This window comes from Rhinocladiella mackenziei (genome assembly GCF_000835555.1).
Source record: "Rhinocladiella mackenziei CBS 650.93 unplaced genomic scaffold supercont1.5, whole genome shotgun sequence".
Lineage (NCBI taxonomy): Eukaryota > Fungi > Ascomycota > Eurotiomycetes > Chaetothyriales > Herpotrichiellaceae > Rhinocladiella > Rhinocladiella mackenziei.
The window spans coordinates 2,766,783-2,787,669 of NW_013550600.1; the positions used below are offsets into that span (position 1 = coordinate 2,766,783).

At 50.1% G+C, this 20,887-nt stretch overlaps 7 protein-coding genes across 7 annotated transcripts; 4 read left to right on the forward strand and 3 right to left on the reverse strand.

Moving 5' to 3' along the window:
- Window positions 1-429: 429 nt before the first annotated feature.
- On the reverse strand, window positions 430-1,344 carry Z518_07488 (uncharacterized protein; the record flags this gene model as incomplete). The annotated part of the gene is made up of 1 exon (XM_013415617.1): window positions 430-1,344. The coding sequence occupies one exon, from the start codon at window positions 1,342-1,344 to the stop codon at window positions 430-432; it is 915 nt and encodes a 304-aa protein (XP_013271071.1).
- A 1,502-nt stretch (window positions 1,345-2,846) lies between these two features.
- Z518_07489 (uncharacterized protein) lies at window positions 2,847-5,342 on the reverse strand (the record flags this gene model as incomplete). The annotated part of the gene is made up of 1 exon (XM_013415618.1): window positions 2,847-5,342. One exon carries the CDS (start codon window positions 5,340-5,342, stop codon window positions 2,847-2,849), a length of 2,496 nt encoding a protein of 831 aa, XP_013271072.1.
- Window positions 5,343-8,257: 2,915 nt separating this feature from the next.
- Z518_07490 (uncharacterized protein) lies at window positions 8,258-9,344 on the forward strand (the record flags this gene model as incomplete). Its single annotated transcript, XM_013415619.1, has 4 exons — window positions 8,258-8,586; window positions 8,675-8,753; window positions 8,821-8,962; window positions 9,070-9,344. 4 exons carry the CDS (start codon window positions 8,258-8,260, stop codon window positions 9,342-9,344), a joined length of 825 nt encoding a protein of 274 aa, XP_013271073.1.
- A 3,102-nt stretch (window positions 9,345-12,446) lies between these two features.
- Window positions 12,447-15,472, forward strand: Z518_07491 (ribosomal protein S18; the record flags this gene model as incomplete). Its single annotated transcript, XM_013415620.1, has 3 exons — window positions 12,447-12,686; window positions 12,736-12,931; window positions 13,608-15,472. The coding sequence occupies 3 exons, from the start codon at window positions 12,447-12,449 to the stop codon at window positions 15,470-15,472; spliced, it is 2,301 nt and encodes a 766-aa protein (XP_013271074.1).
- A 414-nt stretch (window positions 15,473-15,886) lies between these two features.
- On the forward strand, window positions 15,887-17,244 carry Z518_07492 (uncharacterized protein; the record flags this gene model as incomplete). Its single annotated transcript, XM_013415621.1, has 2 exons — window positions 15,887-16,103; window positions 16,178-17,244. 2 exons carry the CDS (start codon window positions 15,887-15,889, stop codon window positions 17,242-17,244), a joined length of 1,284 nt encoding a protein of 427 aa, XP_013271075.1.
- An 844-nt stretch (window positions 17,245-18,088) lies between these two features.
- On the forward strand, window positions 18,089-19,282 carry Z518_07493 (agmatinase; the record flags this gene model as incomplete). The annotated part of the gene is made up of 1 exon (XM_013415622.1): window positions 18,089-19,282. The coding sequence occupies one exon, from the start codon at window positions 18,089-18,091 to the stop codon at window positions 19,280-19,282; it is 1,194 nt and encodes a 397-aa protein (XP_013271076.1).
- A 551-nt stretch (window positions 19,283-19,833) lies between these two features.
- Window positions 19,834-20,679, reverse strand: Z518_07494 (formyltetrahydrofolate deformylase; the record flags this gene model as incomplete). The annotated part of the gene is made up of 1 exon (XM_013415623.1): window positions 19,834-20,679. The coding sequence occupies one exon, from the start codon at window positions 20,677-20,679 to the stop codon at window positions 19,834-19,836; it is 846 nt and encodes a 281-aa protein (XP_013271077.1).
- Window positions 20,680-20,887: the final 208 nt, after the last annotated feature.

Here is a 20,887-nt window from a genome sequence, read left to right on the forward strand (position 1 = left end):
AAAGGCTGAGGAATAAACTACGATCCGTATGTCACTCGGTCCTCGTGATCATCTGAACAAACAAAGTAGTCTGACAGCAAATAGGAGTAGTTTAGTTCGGAGAATATTCTGTCTGACAGCGCTTTTTCTCCTCAAGCGGGGATGTGCGACGGGGGTGGAGGTTCCGGAACTCGCTCAGGCTTATCGATATCGGCTCGACTTCGGGTTACTGTTTCCTGAATGATCGACGTCGATACAATATTCCATGCTCAAATATCAATCCATGGTAAATGAATGACTAGGTGTTCATACCTAATACCAGGCTAAAAGAATGTCCCAAGCAACACATGCCACCATCAACGAGAGATAAACGAGAGTCCCATCTTGATACAATCCCTGATAGCTGCCAGTCAGTGGACCTACCCTCTTCTCTTTCTCTTATTCTCCCACTTATGGATGATGGCGTATGGCATACACTCCAGATGATTGATCTGAATGCTCACCACCCGGAGCTTGAGGGCATCTAGGATGTTTGCCTGCATCACCACCCCACCAAAGAGCTTGACATTTATGACACCAACGCCATGGATATTGATAGTCAGGCCCTGGATTCCCGGCATTGTGCAGAAGCGTGTAATTCCCGCTGCTGGAATGATCATGCATTCCTCCTTTAGCACACGGTCCATGGCTTGGACTTCCCCCATAGCAGAGGATACGGCATTTGTTGCAGAACCTCCAGTCGCGTTGACCACTGGCACTCGAATCATTCATGGCCAAGCTGTATGAGCCACTGGGGTTGCTGATATGGGCTCCGCCACCGGCACATGAGTTGTAGCCATCATAAGCCAGCATCTGGCATTTGGAACACCAGCGCCATTGATCTTGGCCGCCGTGAGGATTTCCATCAAGGGACAGAGTATAGTGGCCACTGCCATTGTGGTCGTGCTGGCCACCAGCCTGGCAGCGCCCTGGATTTCCGCCCGCATAGGCGAGTCCTTGACATTTGTGGCACCAACGCCAATTGATTTGACCGGGAGCAGAGCTATCATTGTGCGTGAGGCGGTAGTTGCTGCTTCCGGAAGTGTCATGATGCCCGCCTCCGGAACAGGGCCCATTTGATCCTCCACCAGTGTACGAGAGGACTTGACATTTCTTGCACCACCTCCAGTCGTCCTGACCATGGTTACCGCTAGAGACCAAGCTGTAATCTCCACTGCTGGAATGATTATGGACGCCTCCGGCAGGACATTTTGCTTGTCCGCAATAGTGGAGGCAAGAACATTTCATGCAGTATCGCCAATTGTCCTGGATGCTTGATGCGGCCAGAGCACTGGCACCCAACTCGTTGTTGTCTTCTGAAGCCATGGCCTTTGCTCTGAAAAGAAATGTATTTCCAAAGAAGAAAGAATGACTCGGGCTTCTGGGTTTGCAGCGGACGACCAATTTGAAGACTTTTCAACCTCGTATAAATATCTCGTTCAAATGAGGGGATTACTCCTGGGGGGGAGGGGGGAATACCTGTTCGTCTCCTGCTCGTCCTTGCCTGAGCTTCACCCTCATTCGGAAGCAAAATGTTCGTTCAACCATAGGTACTTTGCAGGGTCTCGATCGTTCCACTCTGTTTGGACTAGTTTTCAGATATCTCTCGTAACAGAAACAGGAGGTCGCTACAGAAACACAAAAAGCACTTTCTATTTCATATCATTGACTGTCTTGTCAGTCTTGGCTCTGAAAAGAAGTGTCGGCCTGGCTCTATCATGAGTGGTTAAGAATGCCACGGGACGCCGCACTGTGCTAAGGCTGTCGCTTCTATTGGGTCGGGCAGATATGCATACACATAGGCACGGTCTGAACAGCCTGAGCTGTGCAAGAATCAACAGTTCTAATCGGCACAGGGCGCTGAATGAGGCCGTGCGAGACATCCGGGCGAGGATTGAGATCAGACTCGAACATATGGAAGTCATAGTAGACACCTGCTCTTGCAACAGTCAACCCATTTGAGGCCGTTTCCACCGGCTTTCCGTGGAGAATGAGTGGAGCAAAAGGCCAAAAACAACCCGCCATATATTCTGTATTTTGTGGCTGGCTGGAACTCGAAGCTGAAGGAGACTAGATGCAGAAGGTCTCTTCGAATTCCCGCTATTTCTGTAACACTGACGCCGCATTCACGGTGAGGCTGAATGCAGCCCAAGCTACAAAGTTGAGGGGAACCTAGTCCAGTCGCCTGTTTATGGCAAGGGCCATCAGTGGGCTAACCGTACGGTTCACAATGCAAGGAGAGAAAAGTACGATGGAATTTGAAAAATGTTCTGACTTTCCTTGAGCACTATTGGCTGTCGTGACTCCCTCTCCCTCCACCACTTGAACTATGCATCGACGCATCATTCTTCAACTTAGCTTACCTGCTCCCTCATTCTACCATTTACGTCTGAGTGGTCGAGGTAGAGCTCAGCATACGAGGTCTGGTCCAGGTGATTTTCACATCTCACAGCAGGTTTTAGTCGCGGCTGGACAACATCAGCGTTTTGGATGCTTTCGCCGGGTTTCGCCGGCTGGCCGGCCTACTGTCGGAGCCGGTATATATATGTCCGCCCGGCAGGAGTACCATATCATTTCTGTCAGCCGAGGACGATTCGATCGGTTCAAACAGAAACAACCAACACAAAAATCCAGTGGGAACGAATACTCATGATGCCAGGAGAGACGGGATGACCAGCAGGTATAATGCGGACAATGATCAGTATGAAGTTAAAGTTGCTTTGGTCATGTCTTACATGCAGTGAGACTTGTTCAGGATCGAATGAGACATGATGATCATTAAATTCCTTTCCTCAATCTAAATGTACGGTCTAGTAGTGTTTGATTTCTTACGCCGGCGTTTCCAACGCAGCCAGCCTTTCCTTGGCAATGACAGGATGATACTCGCCAGCACCAAACAAGAGTTCATCATCCATATCGACCGACCTGTCGATCTTGAAATATCTGACCTCCCACTCTTCATCAATCTCATCCCCATAGGATTCCAACTCGGCCCATAATTCCGGATACGCCTTGTTGGCCCACTTCTCGACCTCATCTTTGCGATATTGCCAGGGGATCGCATTATAAAATGTCCCAATGGTCACAGCATCTGGTGGTTCACCGATATCCTTTTCCATTTCCTCAATCAGTTCCACTACATTCTCAAACTCGGATTGTCCTGCCAACGCGCCGATATAGCAGTCATAGATCTCCTTGGTGATGACCAAGTTGAAGCTTTGCATCAATGCCATGATGTGCCTGGCCTCATATCCACCTTGGGGTACCCATTTCTCGCACGCGCGCAGTGCCAGTGCAAAGGAGCTCAATGTAGGTCCTTCACGTGACTCCATGATTTTCCAGAAGTGATCGATGATGGCGACGAAAGGCTGATGGCACTCGGTGTATGCGGCCATCAGGCCGTTATGGATTCGTGTGGTTTGTTCCACTGCCAAATCAAGTTTCAGCATATTATACACCATCTGGAGGCCGTCAACATCTCTACACTTTGCGATTCCTTCAAAACATCGTGCGTAGGCTTCGGATGTCGGGCGCGCGTCGGGGTCTTCTTGCTGCCGCATATGACCGAAAATAAGGCATGCAAGGTCCGAACGACCACGATCGAAGAAAGATTGCATTAGTGGAAGCCGGTCTTCCACGCTGGTTTCGGGGAAGGCATGGCGGAACAGCTCGTAGGCGCTGAAGGCCCGCAGATCTTTGATCGACGGATCCACGATGAATTGGCAGAACACGGCAGCAATTCGTGCTCGGTCGTCCATCGGATAGGAGTCGACTCGGTGTCGAAGGAGGCCCGTTGCTTCTTCAAGTTCATCTTTCTGAAGGAATACATGGCATAGCCCGGCCATGGCTTCGGCTTCGAGCTCCGCGCCGCTCTCAAGTACATGGTCAACCACTTGCAGGAGCCGTCCATATTCGGGATCGGCAGAAAAAGACAGCGCGGCGATGTATCGGTTCAGAACTGGAACGTCGGACCGATCGATCGGAATGTCCTCTCGAATGAGTAGATCGAATGTTTGAGCGGCTGCAACGCGATCTCCTTGTTTCAGCTCATAGTCTAGCTGAAGAGACAAAGTTTTGGCATCGGGTCTCAGACCCAGAATTTCCGCCAAGTGAACATATTCCGCGGCATCGTCCGGTTTGTTCTGGGAGTAGAAATACTCGATCGGTCGATTCACGGTTTTCATTGTAAGTGCGTCAATCATGCCCGATTCCGCCAACTTTCGGATTTTTTGGCGAATTTGATGGACGTCGGCGCCATGAACAACATCCCACAAGAGCAAAGTCCCTGCCAAATCTGCTGAATCGGTTCTGTGTTGCATCATTTTGACCAAGTGTGAAGCCCACTTCAATTGTCCATTATTCATGGCACAATCCACTGCTTTGACCAGAGAAGTAGTCGTTGGCACCTGCCCCTCTTCCAAAGGCATATCAAAGATCTTTTTCAAGACATTGATTTCGTCATGCCCCGCAAAATATGTAGTCAATGTTTCCTGTGAGATGGCATCAAGGGGCCCGACGGCGTCCTGTGTCTCTTGGAGAACCTTCCAGAATTCTTGCATTCGTCCCTCGCGTGCTAGGCCTTTCAAAGCAGCAACCCACATGGGAAGACTGTCTCGGTCGGAACTCATTGAAGACTTCCGCAAGAGTTCCAGAGCCTGATGGGCAGAGCCTGTCTTGGAAAGTACGGTAATATATGTGACCAGCAAGGAGCCTCGTGGTGGATGCTGGCCATGCTCTAAGGGCGGATCAAGTGATTCAACTTGTCCCGTTCGTTTCTTGAGTGCCTCGAAAACGAGGGTTGCCAGTATTCGAGCATCGGTTCGGAATCTATCCCTCCCCGTTGAGGACGCCAAAGCCAATAACACATTGTCAAGATCTTCCTCCGACAAGGATGTTCTTTCGTCGCCAGACAAGACATGCCCACGCTCTTGCAGATGTTTGAAGGCTTCAGTCACGAGAAAGACTTCATTCCTCGTCAGACGTCGTGGAGATTCGATCCTGGAAGCGAAGAGAAATCTAAGTGCGCCAACGATCTGATCGTTAGGCGGTGATCGAGAGTTGATCCGTTTCGCCCGGACAAGATCAACCAACTTGCTCAGAGCAAGTTCGATATTGGTAGAGGTAGCTTTTGCGCCATGAAAGCTTTGGTGTGCACCTCCAAAGTTCAAACCAAAGAGACCACGTATTTGATATACATTATACGTGGGGGCAAGAATGTGAGGTCCAGCTCTTCTACCAGCCCGTCTTTGACATTCTTGAACACCGTATGGTCGGTTGGCAAGGATTGAGCGGAAAACGCTTCGAGTCAGGTTGGAGGATTTCATGGTGAATGGTATATGAAGATCGTGAGAATAACCTCAACGGCCCGGTAGAGTGAGGAGAATCATGATAATCCTAGGAAAACTGAGAGTCGAAAATAGTGGCGTGATAGCTGCATGCATACAAAAAGTCGTGGACGAAATAGCAACGGGGCAATTGATGGTGACTGCATTGACTGCGGAGTGCGAACATGGGATCACGTGAGATCACCTGAATCTCGGGACGGCCTTGGCCGAATTGCTTTTTCCAAATCCTTCCCCCTTTTCACTGACAGCCTTCGCCTCTGGTGCGTCTCTACAGTCTGCGTCTGGAATGAATCCATTGGGCAATAACACATTTGTTCCATGTAGGTCTATTTACAGCTCTCATTCACATGAGTTGCTTGAAGTCGAGAAGCAGAAGAGTACTGCTTTAGTCCCATCTCTGTACGAATTGCTCCCGCACACTTTCATCTTCAGGCTCACCATATTGGAGTTCCTTTCCAGCAACCTGCATGGAACTGTGACAACTAACCAAATTCAACCGTATCTCACGTTTACTTGTAGGGACATCCTGGGACTGAGACACGAGGTCCGTTTGTCTTATTCCCTAGTTCGACAGGCTGGAGCTGGTTCGTTGCTCTCATCGGTTAAACAACCCTCTGCCGATACAACCCGCCAATATCCTGTACATCTCCACCCTTCACAAGACATTCTTGTCAAGCAAACCCAGTTTCTAGCTAGGTGAGTCCGTCACGTAGCGCTTTGCAGTCGCAAGATTGACACCTCTCCTTTCGTCATTTGGCCTGGTTTGATGTTACTACAGTATCCCGCACAGCACTATTTCCCGTTCAGGTCTCGCTTTTTCATCTCTCCAAATCCGGACGTTGTTGCGATCTAGCGTAATCTGCCCCACTGTTGAGAACTGACAAATTCTCGATTGGTGTCCCGGATTGGGTCTAACGTCGTGCCCAGTGTCGTGCCTGAGGTAGCGCCTGAGATCGTTCTGGTATTCTCCGGACTCTTTAACAATGTCGTTCCAGGATCGCCTCTCCATAACCGAGTAACAGTAATCTCTCGGCTGGTATCCCAGACTGAGTCCAATGTGATACTGGTGCGTGGGCTGCAATCACGGTGGGTGGCAGAATCATGGTCGACCTTGTTGTGATGACCCATGCAGTAGTATCCACATCCTGGGAAAGAAAGCTCTCTATGGCCACATCTGTAGATATCTGAGCATCAGCGGCACTTTTTGGCTTGGGAAACTGACAACCAGACTCTTCAGGTCAAGGGATCGATTGAAGAAAAAAGAAAGAAAAAAGGATTTGGTGTGCTTCTGCCGGCAAAGATGACGGATCCCTGGCCCGTAGTGGAAGTAGCTTGAGCGGCTTCAAATAGACATTAATAATGGTTGAGGATGGCCACGAGCGATAAGCGACGGAGAAAGCCCAATCCGGTGCAGCACCTTAGCACATAAATTGATGCATGCCATAGCTGATAAGTCACTGGACACAGGATCAAGAGGTTGTGACATCCATGGCGGAAATAACTGTTCACTAGGACTCTGAGATTATATTGCTGGTGTGGAGAGGAACGAATGCTTCGGTCAAGGTTTTCTGAGAGCTGCTCGTTGTTGGCTCTTTCATGTTTCCTGACATCTCTAGGGTAAACGAACGTTGATAAATGAGGTGCATAAGCTAAGGGATTGATGGGTTACTGTATTTTGAGAAGGCTATAGCTGGAAAATCGATCAGGAAGGACGGAGATACTAAAGCAAGAGCAGGACTTGCTCTGTTTTTTCAAACATCTACAATTGTCTATACTCGAGAAATGAGGAGCCGCATTCTGCAGTCGTAATGGCGTATCTGAAACATGAGATCAACGAAATGCCGCTGTAATTATCCTGGCTGAACAGCCTCATTCTTGTCCATGTGATTGGCCAACTCTGCCAGCTACCAGACGACAGTGAACGAATGAGAGAGATGGTGGAGAGTCACATGCAGTTTTTTTGTCACGCCCAGGACAGATACAACCCCCTATGCTTCGTAAAACTGATGAAAACGTACAGGTGTCAAGACGGGGCAGTCTGTCACAAGGCTGCATTCACCTGACCACATCAGAGTCCTGACTTACCGGAAGGATTATCCCATTGAGGCGGGTCTCGCCAGAGTTGAGATACGTTCGATTTTGCAGCTGAATAAAAGTGAGAACATGGGTAGGGTTTGCTAAAATTTAGTTTCCAGGGCTTCTGAGACGACGGGCAGACAAGTCAGGAGACATCCTCTTTGCTCTCGATTTCATACGGGCAAGTGGGACTTGATCGCTTAGATAGCGTGCGCAATACAAGACCCAACCACCACCATCAATAGCCTCTGGAATACGGTCTTCCCAATCCGAGACCAACGAGGCCACTTTTGCTGACCTCAAAAAGACGACCTGCACTTCCCCCGTAGGACGAAAGGAACTTATGAAAGCGCTAAATGGCAAAGATCATCGTCACGCATGCTAGTTGCGCGGAACCGCATATGGCGGCTCCAGTCTGGAATTTGATTGGAAAGCGGAGACATGGACTCCGGTGCAAGGCCATCGACTACCATGGGATGGACCAGTGATATTTAGACACATGAGGGACTGTCTCTCTTGTTTTTGGAGAATCACACATTTACCCCACAGCCTACAAGATATCTGTGCTTGATGCGTTGGAAAGATCAATTCCCATAGGAGGAAATTCACATGGCGAGCCTAAGGTATGGGCAGAGTTCGAGGTTTATATTCTAGACCAATACGCTTTTCGATTCTTCAAAGCCTGTTGGCACTACATGCCATAGATTTCTTTCTCTTTGTCTGCCATATACACACATACCCCCGGAGACTATTCGAAAGACTTTCACCAGATCTCAGCAATAGTGAGAATGTCTAATTTGCTGAAGTACGTCCTCCAAATGTCAATTTCCAGTGATCACTGTGCCAGTGGTAATCTAACATACGATCTTTCCAGCATTTCCGGTCGAGTCGCCATCGTGACCGGCTCATCGTCCGGAAACGGCAGAGCAATTGCCCTTGCACTGGCTTCTGAAGGAGCATACCTCGTCTGTAGCGATCTGAGCCCCGAGCTTCGTGCAGGAGGATATGAGAAATCCCAGGTCCCGACTCACGAATTGATCGTTCAACAGAAGGGAAAAGCCATATTCCAAAAGGCAGACGCAAGCTCTGTAGACGACGTCAAAGGCCTGGTTGGCTTGGCCGTCCAGACTTATGGGAGACTTGATATGTAAGTTCCGGCACATTATTTACATTGTGGATGAACATCCGACTTTGCGAGTTTATGGCTGTAACACTGATCGTCCATGGGGGTGTAGAATGGTCAACAATGCTGGGATTTTCATGGGATTGGCGAATATTATGGACGAGCCTGTTGAAAACTATGATAAAACCATGGTGAGAATTTGCATCCTTTAGGGCCTTTGAATCTGTTGTCTCACTGATACCTCTCCGTTCTCCGCAGGCTGTGAATGCCAGGGGTGTCTATCTCGGAATGAAATACGCCATCACTCAAATGATGAAGCAGGATCCTTTGCCATCGGGAGAGCGAGGCTGGATTGTCAACATTGCGTCGATAGGCGGACAAGTTGGTCTGGCACTCGAACGTAAGCATCTTTCCCATATTCTTCTCTCATCAATGGCCACTGGGATCGTATCTGTGATGGACCAAAAGACTGATCTGGGTGTATAGCTTCATATTGCGCTAGTAAAGGTGCGGTTGTCAATCTCACGAGACAAGTTGCCGTGGATTTTGCAAAGCATAAAATCCACGTCAACGCCGTGTGCCCGGGATTCCTCGCCACGGCTATGGTTCGCCCCTTCTTGGAACAGGCAGATACAAACAAATTGCTGCATGACCAGAGCCCCTGGCCACATCTGGGGACGCCGGAGGATGTCGCAAAAGCGGTACTGGTCCTTGCAAGTGATGCAGCTAGTTGGATGACTGGGGGTATGATGCAGGTAGATGGCGGATTCGTTGCGAGATGAGGTGTTTCTTGGGTCTCATCCATATGTATCGACTTGTCAAGTTGTTTTTGGTTTTCTGTTCCTTTCTTTTCTTGGGAACAGGAGCTCTTGTCGGACAGGTAAGTCGCTGAAGCTGGGGTGTGTCAGTGGAATACATCACTCAGGGACATTGCAGATCAGGATCTGAGGAGCGGGTCAAACTCTTTGATGAATGTGGAAAGAAGAGGCACTTATGGAAGCCGATCCGATTAAGACACCCGCGTTCATGCGCGCAAAAGAGATAAAGCTCTACATCCTTGAATGCAATCGATACTTCAAACCGGCTCCTTCGACATCGTATGCTGTTCAACAACTAGCACGTTCCAACATGCCAACGCTTAAGACAAACTAACTTTTTCAGTCCGGTGAGAGCCAGCTCAATCTCCTCTTGTGAAAAGATGCAATGCTTTTTGTTTTTATTTTTGGTCTGGAGACGGGGGCATGAAGACCCTAGCGGTAATTCCTACGGCTACGCTGACAACTCCTTGGAACCCCTTGCACCATCGAGGGTATAGCATACGCAATCAGTCCGCCGAAGTCTCCTGCTATCGTGGCTGCTGGACAGAGTATAACTGGATGTTGGTCAACCCCTGAACCAATTCCTGTCGAGGACAAAGATGTATATAAAAATTGTTCCCGCTACTAGTTGCTTACCCATTTTTCTTATACCTCAGGCTAATATGTAAAAGAAATGTAGACGCGAAGCCGAAGATGATTCGAAGGGAAAGCACGGTTGCGGTATTTTTGGCGGTGGGCGCACAGCGGGAGAGTGTCGCAAACAGAATCACACATCCTCCAAGCCAAATCATCAAATTGGCTGGGAGGATGTGGACAACGTAGCAAAAGTCTTGATTCGCGTCAATATGGATTGAACAAGTAGCCAGTGCCCCTTTTTGGAATATAGGGGTGGGAATAGGAGAAGAAAAGGGGTCAACCAAACGTGTATACATATCAGCAACCTGGCATGACCAGTTGCTAGAGAGACAGAGCATTCGATTCACATTCTCTTGACATACTCAGTCTGGCCGTTCCAAACCTGTCCGCTCGAGGAATCGCATTGGCCCAATTGACAAACAGTTAGAAGATGGAGTTGACAAAAATGCCAAAGCAGACGAGGCTAGCACGTCCAGAGAGCCTGCAATGTTGTAGGCCTTTCTGGAAACTGCAATTTTCATGATGGGCCGGCATTGTGAGGGATAGCAGCCACATTCATTACAGGAATAACTGGCACACATGAGCATCGAGGCGAGAGTACATGACTAGTGGCCATCCTCTCACTTGCGGTCTGGAACTGGTTGGTCTTGAGCCGGAGCAACGAAAAATGGTGATATAACCGTGGCCAACAATGAAAACACAGTTGTAGATCGACTGGTCTTCCGTGGTCTGATCCCTCAAATGGAAACTGTTGCCCCGGTGTTTGGGCAAATATGGGCATTGACAGGGTGTCCAAGGCACACAATCACATATAAGATAGTGGTGACGCTGGCTTGATGCAGACCTTAGAGCAATTACGTCGAGTTAGGATTGAGTATGTCGGCACCGATTATAATCTCACAGGGGCGAGACTTGCGAGATTCCGAGCGAACCCCAAAGGAACAGTCGGATCCCGTGGAGCCTGTGCAGAAGTCAATGGTTATTTCCCAAGTATTTAGGCTCTCCAGGGGAGAACAGGTGATCGTTACTCCACAATAGCTTGAGAAGTCACGGGCCATGCGAAAGTCTATCATCGCTCCATGCAATGTAGTCGGCACCCCAATCGACCTACCAGAAAAATGAGCTAGCAGGAAAGACCCTAGCATTTGATCGGATCTTCAAACTCGCTGATAAAGCCGGTGCCGTCGATGAGGATGCGGAATCTATAAAGAAACGTTTCGGGCATCATCTGAATTCGAACGGCGCAATCCCAACCAAGAATGACACCCTTGGCCATACCGTGTATCACTAAGTCACCAGCTCCCAGATGGCTCAGTTGCGGGCCATCGCTGGAGTTGGGAGCAACGGAGAAACCCATGAAGCCTTCGGAGTTCGCTTCAAAAGTGACACCGGGCCCGAGCAAACTCACTCACGAAATGAGCCATCAGGGCCTCCGCGAGCATCCTATGCAAAGTTAGAACGGGAAAAGCAGTTCTCTGATTTCATCCACTAGCGCCAAAATTGCTTCTCCTTCCAAGAGTACTCTTTCGATCCCTTCCCAGCTGATTTTCAGATCAAATGCGCACACGAGGTCATTGGTAGTGGCGCAGATTTTTTTTTTGCCCGTGGCGACCACAAACTCAAGAGCATAGAAATTTGCAAAGGCACACATATCTGCTATAGTCTGTCCAACTTCGCTTTCCACGAACAAATCTTCCATTCGTGGCGTGATAACGAAGCGGGGGCGAGCACCAGCTCTATTGACAGGTCCCATTATGGTTGATGGAGAAGCTAACGAGTCTCGACAGGCGTGGTTATCAAGGCCAGAAAACTTGGAAGCCATTCTGACTAGTTGTCGCTATGAGGGTGGCAAGCTTGCCAAAGTGCTGCTCTATCCTGCCGACATCAGACAAACATTCCGGCCTAGTTCAGAACTGGAGACGGGAAGCCCTGCTCCTGGAGTTGCTCAGACAATTCTTGAAGAGTATTTCAAGCTATTTGGGACCAAGATGTCCACTGGGAACGGTCTGGGAACGGTGTGAGAGAGGTGTCCTTGGAGTGAAGCAGAGGATGAGAAAGTTTCATTCGTTTGCGACCATCTGAGCATGTGCCTTCAATCCTGGTTGGGAGGTTCAGTGTCGAGGAGGAAGACTCTCTATCCATCGTGATGGTATGTAATAACGGGACGACGTTTTAAATAGCAATGTTTCGCCGTCTACTGTGACTGTAGTGGAGTGCTGCGACGTAATTTCTGCACACCCGCAAACAGCTTCATTGAATGTTCCGAATCAGTCTCATTCAACAAAAATTTCGTGATTTCTTCTTTAACCATGCCGGCACGGGTGAGTTCCAACTCGGGGCTCCAGTGGCTGCGCACAGCCAAACAATTAAAAACGCCTTCTCTTCCCACCAGTCTGTACTCATACCCCCAAGACAGGTCCTTATCTTAACATGAATCTAGCTACAATTAATCGAACAGCATCGACGTCCCTATCACACATTAGACGAGAGGAAGAAATAGAACAAGAAAACATTGCCCTTTCGAGGTTATTGACGCGAAATTGGAAAGCTGGCGATGTCTATGCACCCCATGACTTGACGGGTGCAGAAGCCCGCAAATGGAGGAAAAGAACCCGACCCACGACTGATGCTTTCGACGCCCTGTCCATCAATCCTTTGAGTTTGTACAAGGTCAGTGTACTCATATCTTTGGCTGTCTTCTCTCGCTGAATTTGCATAGAATTTCTCCGTCATGTCCGAATATATGACGGAGATGGGTCGAATTCGACATTCCGATTCCACTGGCCTGCGACCCGTGAATCAACGAAAGATCGCTAAAGCCATCCGAAGAGCAATCGCTTTGGGCCTCATGCCTAGCGTCCACAAGCATCCAGAATTTATCAAGGTAGCGACTGAGGGAAGGAGAGTGAATACGGGTCGGGTATACTCATGATAGGATTGAGCGGGATTGGCGAATCAAAATGGTATGGATGTGGAGGAGTCTCCTGCTGCTGCTGCTGCTGCTGCTACTGGGGTGCCACGGATACATCTATGTATCTCTCCGCTGGTTACACCTGAATTGCTCAGGACCGACAATTCAGCAGCCAGGACCGAGAAAGGAGCCAAGGGTTTGAAGGACCGGCAATAAGTCGGGATTGCCGAATGGATGCACACAGTTAACAGAGATGAGAAGGCGAAAGTGCTTTCACGAGCGTCAGCTTATGATCAATTTGATCATGGTGAGTCCCGTTTGGTAAAATTATGGTACAAACACGGGCGCGACGTACGATTTTCGATACCCGGAAGTACCAATGATGATTGGCCTTGTTCTGTATAACGCGCCAAATAGTGGTTTGTTGAGCAAATAGATGAAAGTATCGATGGTTCATCATTTCGGGGCGGTAAACCTATGTCGTCCCCCGAATAAGAAATTTATTGCAGCCTCGTCTCACGCGTCGGGCATTCAGGCATCCCGGATTCTGATCACTTTTAGGCAGAGATCTAACCATTTTTCCATTCCTCTCTCCTTGATCGTTTGTGCGTGAAGAAACATGTCCATCACAGCTGGTTGGTACTATGAACCGACAGGAGACCAATGCTAACCACGTCAAGGTGGCATTTATGCCGCTCTCCCCAGCACCACGAGAGGGCAGCCGACCCCTCTATCTACTGACGCCAAAGGTGAAAGAATAGCTTACGCCTCTAATAAATCCATCTTCCTCCGGTCTATTGACCACCCCGCCATATCCACCCAATATACCCAACACACAGCTGCCACGACAGTCGCGAAGTTCGCGCCATCTGGCTTCTACTGCGCCTCCGGTGACGCTTCAGGTATTGTGCGGGTTTGGGACTGTTCACCCAATGGATCGGGAACTACGAAAGGTGAATATGCAATCATATCAGGCCGAATCAATGACATTGCGTGGGATGGGGACAGTCAACGCATCATCGCTGTGGGAGACGGAAAACAACGGTTTGGGCATTGCATAACAGCAGATTCAGGAAACACAGTGGGAGAAATCAGTGGACATTCTGCGCAGGTCAATGCGGTCAGCATACGACAACAACGGCCACTACGAGCTGCGACCGCAGGTGACGACAAGAACTTGGTCTTCTATCATGGAGCACCCTTCAAGTTCAACGGTATTCCTGGCCGGGGGAAGCACACCAACTTCGTGTATGGAGTTGCCTTCTCGCCAGATGGAAACCATCTCTTGAGCGTCGGAGGCGACAAGAAGGTCTACGTCTATGACGGCAAGACCGGAGACGTCAAGTCTGAGATTGTGGACAATGTAGAAGGCCACAAGGGCAGCATCTTTGGTGTCTCTTGGTCTCAAGATTCCAAGCACTTTGTTACCTGCTCTGCCGATCGTACGGTGAAAACGTGGGATGTCGAAGCTGGAAAAGTCACGCACACCTGGTCGTTCGGTGATGCTGTCAATGTTTCAGACCAACAGGTTGGTGTCGTTTGGCCTGCAGGCAGGTCGGACGGATTGCTTATTTCTCTTTCGCTGAGCGGAGATCTGAACTACTTGTACACCGGCTCGAGTAAGCCAACAAAGATCCTTTCGGGCCATCAGAAGAACATCACGGCCATGACTTCCTCAGGCGAGTCTGAAAGCTCGACACTCTGGACTGGGAGCTACGAGGGCCGTCTCTGTTCTTGGGACGCAGCCAGTGGTGACGCAGAGACGATTGAGGGTGATGGCCACACCAACATTATTTCAGGCCTCGCCGCGACACTTTCGGGCCAACATCCTCGGATTTACTCGGTCGGCTGGGATGACTCTCTGAGAACCGTTGATGTTGGGGCTCGGACGTTTACTGGGAAGCCAACTCAGCTGTCGTCGCAACCAAAGGCGTTGACTTGCACCTCGGATTCTCTAGTCGTCGTTGCACAGCTCGAAAGTGTTATTGTCTACAAGGACGGAGAAGAGGATGGTGAACTGCCATTGAAATCGACCCCAACGTCTCTGGCTTCGACCGCCGGCACCGTGGCGATTGGTTCTCAGGACTCAAGCCTTCGACTATTTTCAGTGGTCCCAGGGAAAGCACCCAAGCAAACTGGAGTTGTTGAACGGGTATCAGCAACCCCATTGACCGCAATATCTTTCTCTCAGGATGGTTCTATGGTGGCGGTTGGAACTGCAGCGGGCAAGATCTATGTCTACAAGATTAGGACAGGGGTGACGGGACTCGTCACGGAGACGGCTTCCCTGGAACTGGTGACCGATCGATGGAGCGCCCATACAGGCAAAATCACATGCATTGCATGGAACCCAGAAGGCACAGGAGCCGTATCTGGCAGCTTAGATACCAACATTTTTGCTTGGAGTTTGAAAGAACCTGGAAAGCGAGTCAAGGAGACAAATGCGCACAAGGAAGGGGTCAATGGCATTGTCTGGCTAGGGGATACTGTTTATAGCACTGGAGCAGATGCCACGGTGAAGAAGTGGAGGATCAAGATAGCTTAGATGATGGATAGATCTTACGAGAAACACGGCGTCATGACTCAACATGGGGAGACACGCCAGACTCCCACCATCACGAGGCACGAGGAAGCATCCTTGGACAGCTGAGTGCAGAGCTGAAGTAGTTGAATGGTGGGATCGAGTAAAACAGAGACAAGCGAGGCTTGCAGTTCAGGGCTTGATGGATGGTTCACGGTGAATTTCGGTCATACCCAGACGAGCATCCGCATTCCACGATCCAACTTTCATTCAGCTTGGACCACTTCAGTGCATGTACCTCGACACCCCGACCATTTTTCATGTTTTAGATCATTCACGATAATATGCATCATCGAAACAAACACCAGTCTTTATTTAGCTGAATGACCAGCACGTCTCTCTGTGTTGCGCTGCCAATGCGCCTTCGACGAGTCCACAATGGCAACCTTCGACGAAACCTTTAATCCAGCAGCGCTCGCACGATCTGATACTCTCACTTCTACGACGAAAGCCCCTCCGGCGTCTGCGACCAAACAGGCCAAAGCGACGCAAAGTTATCCTCGGATCGACCTTGAACCTCTGTACACTGAATTAAAATCTTTGATCGGGCATAACTGGGAAACTTATTACGATGGATTGACACGGTTTATTCGGGGTGAGCCGGGCTATATACAATCTCCCACCGAGATAGTCCCGGTCAGAGTTGGCAATCTAACCCATATATAATAGGAGAACTGAGTGCAAGAGAGTTCGGTGACCTTTGCGATGTCTTTATCTACGCCTCTCCGCAAACAGAACATGCACACAACTCCCTGATCCTCGCGATTCTATGCAATACAGGCAAAGATGCTCCCGAGCCCGGCCTCGCCGCATGGGTGAGTGCGACAACAGACAAATCAGCGTTGGCGGCATCTTCGAAGCCGGCCGTCACGAGCGATGCAGGAGAACAACGTCTCAAGGCCGAGGTTATGGCGCTCCCTCCTCGAGACAGACGACGACTTAAGAATGTTGCAAATGACAAGGCGGATGAGGAGGCAGCAACACGGAAAAATATCTATGAAGAGTACTACCAGGCTGGTCGAATCAAAGCGCCAGAAACCGCGAGTGGAAGTGCAGGGGGATTGACAAAGACAAACTGGGACTTGGAAATCAGAAAGAGATATCTACAGCCATTGTTCTCCGAAACCCTCGAGTTTCCCGAGCCACCGGCCATTCATGCTCGGATAGTTCCCATATGCTACGAAGAATCCATAGCCTCGGGCTGCTCGATGCAGTGCGCCGAGCTGGTAGGAACATCTGCCGAGATTTTCCTAAAGGGAGTTCTTAGTGAAGTCTTCAATCGGACCCGATCGAACGGACCGCGTTACGAGCACAACGCAGGAGGTGGGGTTTTAACATCGTCATACAAGAAGAGAATCGCTCGGGAGGAAGCCGAGATCAAGATCGGCAAACTTCAGAGAACTCGGGACGACGACCTGTTACCCTGTGAAGCTCAGGAAGCGTATGCGCGACGACCTATCGGGATGACCGACCTCCAACTTACAACCCAAGTTGGACCGTCGCCCTGGAATGGAATGCCATTTATTGGAATGACAGTGAGCACGGCCTCGGCCGGATTTGACTATGAGGAATGGCAGTCTAGACAAGAACAAGTTACCAGCAACGGACATGTCGACCCGAAAGAGGATCACATGGACGTTGACAACACTGACAACTGCGGCTGGGAGGGTGCCAGACCCCAAGATAAAGCAGGTCTTCAGGCTGTTCTGGCGGATTGTCTGGCCATCCGTGTGTAGGAATACCGATGGAACGGACGATCATGGGAGAATATCATCTACCGCTCAGCGAGCGACCACGACCGTCCTGATCGCATTCTTGGTCGAGTCGTGAGACTTGTGTAATGGGCACTGGATGGTGGAACAAAAGCCGACCAGAATATACATATATATACGATCGAGGCCGTGGATGTGGACGGGGGCTTAGGCGGCACGAGGCCACGCCATGATGTTGATGCAAAAATAAGCTTATGATACCCTGAAAATACTTCCCATCAGGACTCTGGTCCTCATACTACCCACGATATTTTCTGCCCGATTCTGAACGAGGTCGCAAAAAGGCTTGTGGATTGGTGGGTTGATTGTTTACTCGCCCTCAGCCTCTTTATATCGGAGTTATCCACCAAACCATTAATGCAGCAATCTACAAGCTAAGTCATGCGTGATGCCGAGAATGCTGGGGTCACCACTCTCCGGCTGCTCCCTCTCGCCAGAACTTGGCTTGCAGCGAATGGCTCGAGTCTAGATCCGCCACAGTTCGTGTGGAGATACGGAGATGGCAGCTTTTTCCCCGTGGAACGCACACCCAGCTCTTGAATGGACTTGTCCGTCTAGAATCGGGAATCCTTGGTTGGGACAGAAGTTGCTGTGATCACACGAATGGCCAGGATTTTCAGCCAGCAAATGATTTCGGCCGGTTTTGAAGGTATATATACCACTAGGGGTCGACGAACATGGGTGGAGGAAGGTGCCTTCGTTGTGCTGCAGCTCATGTGGTAGCCTCGACAAAGGTGCTGGACCATCAAACAACAAGAATCAGATAATCGGCATCCAGCACCTAGATATCGAGGATCTGGTACACAGCATGGCTCTGGCACGAAGACTTTCCCTCGCCCTTGTCGCTCTCCTCTACCCCCAGTCACCTATCTCTTGCCATGCACATCAGCCGTCCCTGTCTTCCACCCCTATCGGTCCTAATTACGATTTTCCTCTCGAAGACCTGGATAAAGATCTCCCCTTCTCCCAACCTGTCACCTTTGCCCATCTTCCTTGGGAACGGTGTTTCTCAGCCTCACACGACTCTCCCTTGGACATCGCCGTCGTCGGCTTTCCCTACGACACCTCAACCTCATACCGGCCGGGCGCACGATTTGGACCTCGAGGAATCCGTGCCGCCAGCTCGCGTGAGAAGAAAGGCCGTAGCTACAATACGGTCTGGGGCCTGGACCCACTCACGGAAGGTGGCCTCAGGATCGTCGATTGTGGAGATATTCCCATTACGCCATTCGATGCGGCACATGCCTTTCGCCAGATGGAACAGGGGTATCGACAAGTCCTATTCCACAACACCACGACCGCAGTCGGGGCAAACTGGCGGCATCCCCGAATTCTCAGCCTCGGAGGCGACCACAGCATCGTCCTCCCAATCCTACGCAGCTTGAAACAGGTCTATGGCCCCATTAGCGTGATCCATCTAGACTCGCACCTCGATACCTGGGACCCGTATGCGGGATACACAGGCATTGTGTCCGAGCAGAGCTCCATCACTCACGGCACGTTTTTCTGGCACGCCGCGCGCGAGGGGTGTATTGCCAAGGGAACCTCAGTCCACGGCGGATTGCGCACCAAACTCTTCAGCCCCGAAGACTACGTGGTCGATCGCGACGTGGTCGGCTTCACGCTGATTGAAGCGCACGAAATCGACGAACCCGACATCGGCATCCATGGCATCATCGAACGCGTCACGAATACCGTCAAGGATACCCCCGTCTACCTGTCCATCGATATCGATGTGTTGGATCCTTCTATCGCGCCCGCAACTGGCACACCCGAGAGCGGCGGATGGACGACCCGCGAAGTCAAGCGATTCATCAAAGGTCTTGAAGGCATCAGACTCGTCGGTGCAGATGTCGTTGAGGTCTCTCCGCCCTACGACACGGCTGCAGAGGTCACGAGCGTTGCGGCCAGTGATTTGCTAGTGGATATTTTGGCATTGATGGCCAAAGATTTAGTGCGGACAGCGAAGGATACAAAGGATGGAGTTAAGGATGAGTTATAATGGGGCCGTGACATAATGATTGTGCCCGTTATTGACGATCTGATAACCTTTCAAAACGGGATACGGGGATTCACCCCTGCGTCCGACAGATGTGGTGGCATTTTGACTCGGTATGACTGGGATGAGACGCGTGTATATACCTGCATGCATGTTATGTGAGGGGTTTGGTGTCAGATACCGTGACCTTCAGCATATAATTAATTATGAAATCTGCTTTCCTTTCCCTTTTTCCATTCCTGATCAACTTCTTCGATATTTCTGCCTCTGACTAGTGTAAAGGCGATGAACGGTTTGGCACTTGAGCGCCTGTCATGCAGGGAGGATGTCGGCGTCAGGATCATTGAGCAACCACACACGAAGCTCTAATTGCTTCCTTTCTCTGTGTGCCTCTGTCTCGCTACGTGTCCGTGAAAACCAACTGCTTTCGACCAGTTTCTAACTGCTGAGGGAATGACTTAATATTGACGTGGTCTATCATATTTATTCCGCCCATAGAATCAAACTGTAGAAACGTATAACAGCACATACTTTTTTTGCTCAGGACAAAAGCTTTAGCTGAAAACAACGGTCTTATGACCATTCAAAAACACCCTCTTCTCGGACCACCACTTCACCGCAGCGGCGAGGACTTGGCTCTCAACATTGCTGCCCTCATCGACAAGTTCTTTGGGCGCCATGCTGTGGTCGACTCGAGCGACACGCTGCTCGATGATGGGGCCCTCATCAAGATCTGCCGTTACAAAGTGTGCAGTGGCGCCGATGATTTTGACCCCTCGGTCGTAAGCTTGGTGGTAGGGCTTGGCACCTTTGAAGGAGGGCAAGAAGCTGTGATGGATGTTGATGATTTTGCCCGACATGGCCTCGCACAGTGTCGGTGACAGCACCTGCATATACCGTGCCAGGACGACCAGTTCAATGTTATTTTCCTTGATGAGTTCGAGGATTCGTTGTTCCTGCTCGGCCTTGGTATCCTTGGTCACAGGTAGATGGTGAAATTGAATGCCGTAGCTCTGCGCCAGAGGCTCGAAGTCTGGATGGTTAGAAACGATCAGGGGTACGTCGATGCTTAGTTGGCCTGTCTTCTGTCGGAACAGGAGGTCGTTGAGACAGTGTCCGATCTTGGATACCATGATCAACACCCTGGGCTTCTGCATAACGGGCCGTACTTCGTAATCCATCTTGATCTCATTGGCCAATTCGTTGAAGGATGGTGTTAAAAATTCCGTGTCGTCCGCTGGCCCAAAGTGGACTCGCATGAAAAACTTTTCTGAGGTTCGGTCACTGAATTGTTGCAGGTCGAGGATGTTGAGGCTGTTCTGGGCGAAGATTCTCGTTACCGCGTGGATGATTCCTGGTTTATCCGGGCAGGACAGGGTAAGGATGTGGTCGTTGGCCATTTTGGGCTAGACAGTGAAGTCTGTCGATATGGAAAATGGAGATTTGAGTGTCAGGCCTGTAGAAGGTCGCTGATAGTGTCTTGATTGGATCAGTAATTTGGGAAATTGTCTTATATACTCAGCTGCAGTCTGTAGGGCTCGAACCATCTGCTATTCGGAGTATGGGGCGCAAGAATTGGGTGCATGTGTGACGTCTAATCGAGATCCC